At 44.9% G+C, this 9,234-nt stretch overlaps 1 protein-coding gene across 2 annotated transcripts; it reads left to right on the forward strand.

Annotated features, from left to right (window-relative positions):
• The first annotated feature begins 798 nt into the window (after positions 1–798).
• LOC307026675 (uncharacterized protein) lies at positions 799–6,162 on the forward strand. Of its 2 annotated transcripts, XM_079662257.1 has the most exons (7): positions 799–843; positions 1,323–1,376; positions 1,474–1,581; positions 1,908–1,973; positions 2,222–3,382; positions 3,640–4,787; positions 4,919–6,162. In XM_079662257.1, exons 5-7 carry the CDS (start codon positions 2,874–2,876, stop codon positions 5,359–5,361), a joined length of 2,100 nt encoding a protein of 699 aa, XP_079518383.1. In that variant the 5' UTR covers positions 799–843; positions 1,323–1,376; positions 1,474–1,581; positions 1,908–1,973; positions 2,222–2,873; the 3' UTR covers positions 5,362–6,162. The 2 variants fall into 2 exon arrangements, with proteins under 2 accessions (XP_079518383.1, XP_079518382.1); XM_079662256.1 differs by lacking the exon at positions 799–843 and having other exon boundaries at positions 936–1,376.
• The last annotated feature ends 3,072 nt before the right edge of the window (positions 6,163–9,234 follow it).

The following is a 9,234-nucleotide window of genomic DNA, read 5'->3' on the forward strand; positions in this document are numbered from 1 at the left end:
TAAGTGCAAGTCCTTCCGCTGGCTCCTTGAAAATGACATTGGGTATACCATGTACCTGATCACGAACCAGCAGAAGGAGGAGGCTGCAGGATTGTGCATGGCAGAGGGGCACAGCAAGGACAGCCTTCTGTCTTTTCTGAGCTATGCCCTCAGCTTTGGGGAGATCCAGTCACTTCGGGACTATGAGGCGAAGAAAACAGTTGTTGCAGCAGCAGTGTCAGAGGATGAGCTGCTGGTCGGCTTTGGCAATCGCGCCAAAAACACCTGGAGAGACATTTGGGAAAGCAGGGATGATGGCTATGCCGCCTTCATAGTGAAGAAGAAATGTGCTGCAGGTACAAGGATGCATAGGCTGCAGCAGTACCTGCAGAAGAAGCTGCACCCCCCCTCACTTGCTCCTGCTGAGGCCATGGGTGAGTCTTGTTTGTTGTTAGCTTTGTCAGAAATATGCTGTTGGTTAAGTATTGTTTATTAAAAAATAGGGAATACACTTCCATTATGTCAGTCGTGATTGTATCCACATTAATTACAGTAAAGACGTTTTGAAGGATTTTCTAAGTCTTGTCTGTTTGCATATAGGGATGGATCAAGATGAAGAGCTGGAGCAAGCGATGCTGAGTATCTCTCCTTCCAAACATGTGCAGAGCTGTGAGTGAACATGTTGTCTCTGATTGTTTTGCCTGAAGATTTAAAATCATGTATAGTTCAGCCTGTTCGCTATTACTCGTTTTTTTTGTACAGCTCAATATATGTTTATGCATAACTCTTTCTATTTGTTTTTTGCAGCGGTGTCTGCACCATCATCATCAGCAAGCCCACAACAAGCTCCAAGAAGAAAAAGAGGTTGATTTTTCTGAAAATTCCTGATAAACTCTGGGACCATGAATTATTTTCCCAAAATGACTTTCCGTCACATGTTGGCCATGTTCTGGTCTGACCATGTTCTGGTCTGTTTGTCTATGAATTGAAACCAGTCATGTTGAGGTAAGTTACTGCTTTTGTTCTTATTTGGATTGAATGAAAAGTACACATTTAAACTGCTGTGGTCACTAACACTTGAACGCATGTGTTTGCAGTGTACCAAGTTAATTCACCTGCTCAGACTGAGTTGTAATGACTGAATGCTGAATATTAATCCAAACAAAAGTAATGCATGTGTAGGAATGAAATGTATTCTCTAAACATTAATATTAGAAACAGTGCGTTTCACTTTATAAGATCAGCAGGTGGAGTAAAGATGGGTGATGTTTGGTCTTACTAACATAATTACTTATTTCTATATTGCCATAATATGAATAAACTGACACACTTTTCTATTTGAGTATCTTCTGCTACCCTCTCCACACAAAGTCAACTGAAGGATTCACTAGTAGAAGGTAATGCATTATATTACTGTTTATACATTCAAACCTTGAATCACATTCACTGTGCATATGTCATGTTGATGAATCTGTTGGCCATCCCTCCATGCAGCCCCTGCTCTGCCTGTAAAGAGACTTGTGCCCCTTCCAAAGGAGCTGATGTTTCTGATGCCGGAACCATCCGCCCTGACACCAACAGAGACCAACATCACTGTTCCAGGTGTGTATATGTTTGACTCTTTGTACCTTGTACAGTTTTCTGACTACAGTGAAGATGCTAAGTGTCATACAACATTATTTCTTTATTTTACTGTTGATAATAATGACCAAGGGGTAGACCTAGAACCAGATGGAGGGATTATATCTCTTCTCTGGCCTGGGAGCGCCTTGGGATCCCCCAGTCAGAGCTGGTTGATGTGGCCAGGGAAAAGAAAGTTTGGGGCTCTCTGCTGGAACTGCTACCTCCGCGACCCGACCACGGATAAGCGGGAGAAGATGGATGGATGGATGGATGATAATAATGACATGTTTTAATATTTTCTATAGTGTCTCCTGAGATTTCTGCAGAGGCCTGTCAACCGACACTGCATCCACCAGCTGCACCAACACAAAGTGAGTGATTCTAACAATAATAATACATCACATGTTTGAGGCACCTTCAAGTGTTTGAATGTTTCTCATTTGGATGTGTACTTGCTAAAAATAATTTTTCAAAAAATCACACACACACACACACACACACACACACACACACACACACACACACACACACACACACACACACACACACACACACACACACACACACACACACACAATCGTAATTATTTGCCATGTATTTTTATTTATTGTCTGCCTAGGTCAGCCATTACCCATGCCATCAACGGTCCCCAGCGGTCCTCCTCCTCCTCTTCTTCCTCCTCCTCCTCCTCCTCCTCCTCCTCCTCCTCCTCCTCCTCCTCCTCAGCCTACAACCAGGATGTCAGTCATCGGAACTGTTCGCCGCAGCAGAGGATCTGGATGAAGATGGAGCTGCAATCCATGGGGCTCTGGCCAGGCTCCGTTCCTGTACGCAACCCTCTAAAGATGGTGTCATTGTGGCGTGGCCCTCCCCAGCCAGAGCTGATTGACAGCGCCTATGATTTTCCCTGCGCCAAGTACTTTCAGCTCCATCCCTTTTTCATCTGGAAGCCAGAAAATGACCATTTGATGGGAAGGCTGAGGAACAATTACACTCTGCCGTGTATTGACGGCTGTGCTCAGCCTCAAATTGCCTCTGCTGGTGTTGGTAGGCCTCGTGTGATTGTCGGCACCACCGGACAGCACTACTTGCTCTCTTCAAGGCTCTGCTGCAAAGTCTGCCGGAAGAGGTGGTATGCCGACAACCCATCCTGGCTGGAAAAGCTCCCCAAGAGGTTCACCAACCTGCTGCCAGCAGTACTGACTTACAAGAAAGCCATCTGTAAGTCGGTACTGGACGAGCTCCGGCGCAGCGGCAAGTGACCCACTGATATGGCAAAGCAGATCACAGAGTTGATGCACCTGAAATATGAACGTGCTGACCTGGCGTACCTCCTCAGCTGTAAGAACATCATGGATGGTGAGGAAGGAAAGTACGACCAGAAGACAATTACCCAGTTCCTTCGGCAGGAAACCAAGCCAGCTCCCTTTGGAGAGTATGGGGACTCTGATGGCTGGAACGGGATCTCTGTGTCTGCACACTACCTGACAGACTGCCTCCTGCATGAGTACGAACACCAGCAGGGCGCCATCACCAAATTACTGCAGGGCACCTTTGGACAGGCCTTCCGGTCAGACCACACTCGGCAAGTTGCGAGGAAGGTCACCTTCTTATCCGGGACCATGTCATCATATGCAGTGATGAATGAAAACTGGATGATCCTCTCATGGGTGATGGTGCAGTCGGAGACAGAGAAGCCCTTGAAGCCCTTGTACCAGGGGCTGGAACAGCGCTACAGAACTGCAAGCGTGGAAAAGGCACAGTACCACTGGGTAGACAGGTATTGTTTGGATCAATATTATTTAATATATACGTTTAATATTTGATGAAAGAACACCTCTTTGCATTCATTTAGCTCATACAAATAATGATACTGTCATGAATGAATACACATGACTGCATGTATCAATTGATAATAATTACTAAAAATAAATATAACACATGTATATTTCTATGCATACATGTGATTGTGCAGTGATTGTTATGATTGTTTTAACATTTAAGGCTTTACTCTACTGTCTTTATTTCTTTTTTCAGGGATTGCTGTGCAGCTTTTAGGGTGTCAGAGTCGTGTGAAGGGGAGCATCTGAACTGGGATGCTTGGATGACATCTGATGCCCTTGCTGCTCAGGCTACTTCCGGTAACGTGCTGAATACATGTGCATCAAGGTCCAACTTTAATGCGAACATGCTCATCAAGCTTGACCTGTTCCATTGTTTGAGGCGATTGATGTGTGAGTGTGTGTCCGAGCATCATCCCCTCTACAGCTCTTTTGCTCAGTTCCTCAGCTCAGCCTTTTCTGTGGTGGATCAGGAAGACCTGCAGAGGCTTAAAGATGCCTATGCCTTCTGTGGAATCCAGCCTGCCAACCCAACAAAGCCCCACACACGTGAGCACTACAGGATCAGGATACCAAATCCCGAGGAGCTCATTAAGAGAGTGGAGGGGGTTTTCCAGCACTTCCACCTTGCAACAGACCCTAATGGGCGCCCTCTCTTTAAAGCCTCTATGCTGAAATGCTGGCGTATTCAGCGGATACACATCCTGCGAGGTTGCCTGAGCGATCCAGAGGTGGAAGGAGGGATCATGTACAGGCATGGAGGAACACTGCAGCTGAACCACGTGCCAGGTGAAGGAGCCAAAGTTCCTGTGTGGATCCCCATCAGAGGCACATCCCAGCAGGAAGGCTACCACTTCCACCAGGCTCAGTGGGTCACTGGCACACGCGTTTCCACAGAGCTGTTTCAAGCTCAGGCGATGACAGGGGTGGCCCACTGGAATTACCAGCGACTTGTGGACATGAAACAGCCAGATGTCAAACTTCCAGCCGCCTTTGATCCTGCATTGATGGGCCAGATCAATGCAGTCTCTCAACAGGTGTTTGGGCATGTTAAGTATCCTGCTTTTCATCTCCCTAACAGAGACACTGGAGAGAAGTTTGGCCTGGAATATGTGGAGCCTGATTGCCTCCCAGTTCCCCTAGACTGGGATAAGCACAGGAGCAAGGCAGACTCTACCCAGGCCCTGGATACACCTCCTCAAAGCAGCAAACCCACTGCCCAGTCTGAGCTTCTTCAGCCACCCTCCATCCCCCCAACCAAGCTGTTTCAGTTTCCTGCAAACCTTCCTTCATTGAAACGAGAGGTGACTGCAGGAACGACTCCGGAGCCTCACACAGAGCCAGGTAAACATTAGACGCACAGACAAAGTAGTGAATAATCCTTCAGCATCAGTGACTGGATTCCAATCATTTATTTCTATAAAGAACCTTTGTTTTCTTAGACATTAATGAATATCTGTCTTTTGTTGTTATAGAAATCACATGTCTGAAGTCTCTGCCTCTGCTGTCCTCGCCAACTGCGGCTCGCACTGGACCTGTGAAGACTGGTGGGAGGGTGTTTGTGTTGGACCACAAGCGCTGGACAGGCCCTATGAAGCAGGTTGTTGACAGCCTGCTCAACAAACACCATGGTCAGAAGGACATGCTGAAGCTTGTGGACAAGGACTATGCTGCTCTTGTGCTTGACTCCTGCACAGACCCAAATAGTATGCTTCACCCAACTACAAAACACCACATCTGTCAGTATGTGAAGCATCTCAGCAAGCTTCTGAACACCAGCTCCTCCATAAACATCAGCCCGGAGAAACTACAAGAGAGACAGGTCCTCTGGCACTCTCTCACAGAGGGTAGTGAGATCACCAGTGTGCCAGTTGTAACCATGCCTGATGCAATTTTCAACCCCACACTTCCTGTTTAGACCCCAGCCACACCTCCTGTTCAGACCCCAGCCACACCTCTGACACTAGAACATGTTGAGAATTTGATCAGAAACATTCTGGGCAACCAGCAACAACAACAACAACAACAACAACAACAAAAGAAGAAACAGACAAAAAGGTGTCTTTCCTGCGGCCAGCCAAAGGCCCGCTTTGAAAATGATGGCTCTTCCATCCACCATTTCTACATGCAGGGTACTGTCAGATACTTTTACTGCTCCACCAAAGTTTTTAAAACTTATGGTGCTGAAGGTCTGACAGACCCTAAAATGCCATTTGGAGACTTTGCCGGGACAGCTTTCTTTCCGCGGGAACTGGAAGCTATGAAGCAAAGGGTAGAGGCAAGAGTCCAGCAAAAAAGAAAGAACACTGAGCCCGAGCACCAAGGTCGCAAATGTGGATTTTGCAGAGAGGAACTCAAGCAGGGCCCAAACAGTCCTCACATTCACACAGGATTCCCAGGAGTAGCTGGGAAGTATGTGTACTGTCCTGCTAAAGTGTTATCACTATACAGGGATCAGGGCATGGAGAAGCAGATGACCTGGAAAAACTTCAAGTAGTCTGTTTTTTATGAGGCTGAAAAGAAAAGATGGGAGGCTGAAAAGGGAAAATGACAAGGGTATTTTCATGAATAGGAATATCACATCATTCTGTTGTTTTCCTCCTGTGTGTCTGTTAATGCCAAATTGTCATCCTTTGTGTTTTAAAACCTTTACATTATTTCATTCTCTATTTACTACTGCTTTATTTACTTATATTTACTTTATTTAACAAAATATTATTTACTTTATTTACTTCTACCTTATTTTGTTACTTATATATGATATGTTTTGTACGACATAATCTGCTTTGTTTCTGTTGTTTACAATAAAGATGTTTTCTTGATTAATATCTACATGTCTCATTCATAAGTAAATTATTTATACTACATGGTCCATATCTTAAATATAAATAACACCTTCTGAGTTTTTCTTTTGAAGGTAATAAATACATATACACACAATAACAGGACATTAGGATTCACAGACTTTGCCCCAACCGGGTGTCGAACCTGATAACAGAAGAAATATCAGCTGGCTAAGACAGTGGTTCAGCACCATGGACACCATCAGTAATGCAGCGATTTTATTGGCTGTCACTCTAGGCCACCTAAGCACGTCTTGCCTCTGCGTGGAAGGCAGCTATGCTGACCACTATACCACCATCGCCTTGTACTGCCTAAATGGTGGTGGTACATTCTTCTTTCAACAGTCACTCAAAACCAGAGGATAAATCTGCAAAGAAAGGACTGTAACAATGAGTACCCTCTCTAAATTCACCATTTTCACCAGGACCTAGCGACTACCAACATCAAGAAATACATTTGAAAAGGAGAATAACAATACTCACTGTTTCCAGCAGATGGCACTCTTACTCTGTCCCATACTGTGAGAGTGAGTGTTGAGTGCACTCAATAAAGGTTCAAAACCAGAATCAACAAAACTCAACACAAACTATAGAGAGATTTAGTAGGCTAATTGAATATGCACCTGAGCAAGAGTACGATTACATTTCAGCTAAGCATTCAACACCACCATCATCCTCCAGCAGCTGATTTGTAAACTAACAAAACTTGGCCTCAGCCCCTCTCTCTGCTGGCTGCTGGACTTCCTCAGTGCCAGACAGCAATCTGTACGGGTCGGCAATAACACATAGGTCTGCTCAGCCCCCTGCTCTACACCCTGCTGAACCAAGACTGCACACCCACCTACAGCTCCAACTACTTCCTCAAGTTTGCGGATGACAGAACTATGGTGGGTCTCATCAGCAACAACGACGAGATCCACTACAGGAAGGGGTGAAACCAGCTGGCCTCGTGTTGCAAAGATACATTTTTTTTGTATTTCTATATATGTGTCTATATTTGATTATGTATCCTAAACTGATCTCCAGACTGTGAGCAGCAATGTGTATGTCTCATTATTGCAAGCTATCCGATACAATGATACGTTTATCGTGTTTGCATTACCAATGTTACCTCACGCTTTATTTGTATATATTAAAGCCTTTGCGATGGCCGGGAATCGAACCCGGGTCAACTGCTTGGAAGGCAGCTATGCTTACCACGATACCACCATCGCCTTGTGCTGCTAAATTGGTGGTGGTACATTTTCCTTCCAACAGTCACTGAAAACCATAGGATAAATCTGCAAAGAAAGGACTGTAACAATGAGTACCCTCTCTAAATTCACAATTTTCACCAGGACCTAGCGACTACCAACATCCAGAAATACATTTGAAAAGGAGAATAACAATGCTCACTGTTTCCAGCAGATGGCCCTCTTACTCTGTCCCATACTGTGAGAGTGAGTGCTGAGGGTACTCAATAAAGATTAAAAACCAGAATCAACAAAACTCAACACAAACTATAGAGAGATTTAGTAGGCTAATTGAATATGCTCCCGAACAAGAGTACGATTACATTTCAGCTAAGCATTCAGCACCACCATCATCCTCCAGCAGCTGATTTGTAAACTAACAAAACTTGGCCTCAGCCCCTCTCTCTGCAACTGGCTGCTGGACTTCCTCACTGCCAGACAGCAATCTGTACGGGTCGGCGATAACAGATAGGTCTGCTCAGCCCCCTGCTATACACCCTGCTGACCCACTTACAGCTCCAACTACTTCCTCAAGTTTGCAGATGACAGAACTTTGGTGGGTCTCATCAGCAACAACAAAAAGACACACTACAGGAAGGGGGTGAACCAGCTGGCCTCGTGTTGCAAAGATAAACATTTTCTTGTATTTTTATATATGTATCTATGTTTGATTAGGTATCCAAGACCAATCTCCAGACTGTGAGCAGCAATGTGTCAGTCTGATTATTTTATGCTATCAGATATAGTTCCCCCTGCTTTATTTGTACATATTAAAGCTTTTGCGATGGCCGGGAATCGAACCCGGGTCAACTGCTTGGAAGGCAGCTATGCTTACCACTATACCACCATCACCTTGTGCTGCTAAATTGGTGGTGATAAATGTTTTTTTCTACATTCACTGAAAACCATAGGATAAATCTGCAAAGAAAGGACTGTAACAATGAGTACCCTCTCTAAATTCACCATTTTCACCAGGACCTAGCAACTACCAACATCAAGAAATACATTTGAAGAGGAGAATAACAATACTCACTGTTTCCAGCAGATGGCACTCTTACTCTATCCCATACTGTGAGAGTGAGTGCTGAGGGTACTCAATAAAGATTAAAAACCAGAATCAACAAAACTCAACACAAACTATAGAGAGATTTAGTAGGCTAATTGAATATGCTCCCGAACAAGAGTACGATTACATTTCAGCTAAGCATTCAACACCACCATCATCCTCCAGTAGCTGATTTGTAAACGAACAAAACTTGGCCTAAGCCCCTCTCTCTGCAACTGGCTGCTGGACTTCCTCAGTGCCAGACAGCAATCTGTACGGGTCAGCGACAACACACAGGACACCATCACACTGAGTATAGGGGCCCCCCAAGGATGTTTTCAGCCCCCTGCTCTACACCCTGTTGATCCACGACTGCACACCCACCTACAGCTCCAACTACTTCCTCTAGTTTGCGGATGACAGAACTATGGTGGGTCTCATCAGCAACAACGACGAGACCCACTCCAGGAAGGGGGTGAAACCAGCTGGCCTCGTGTTGCAAAGAAACATTTTTTTTATATCTCTATATATATTTGTCTATATTTGATTATGTATCCAAGACTGATCTCCAGACTGTGAGCAGCAATGTGTATGTCTCATTATTGCATGCTATCCGATACAATGATACGTTTATCGTGTTTGCATTACCAATGTTACCTCCCGCTTAATTT

Source organism: Notothenia rossii (assembly GCF_949606895.1).
Source record: "Notothenia rossii genome assembly, chromosome: 12".
Lineage (NCBI taxonomy): Eukaryota > Metazoa > Chordata > Actinopteri > Perciformes > Nototheniidae > Notothenia > Notothenia rossii.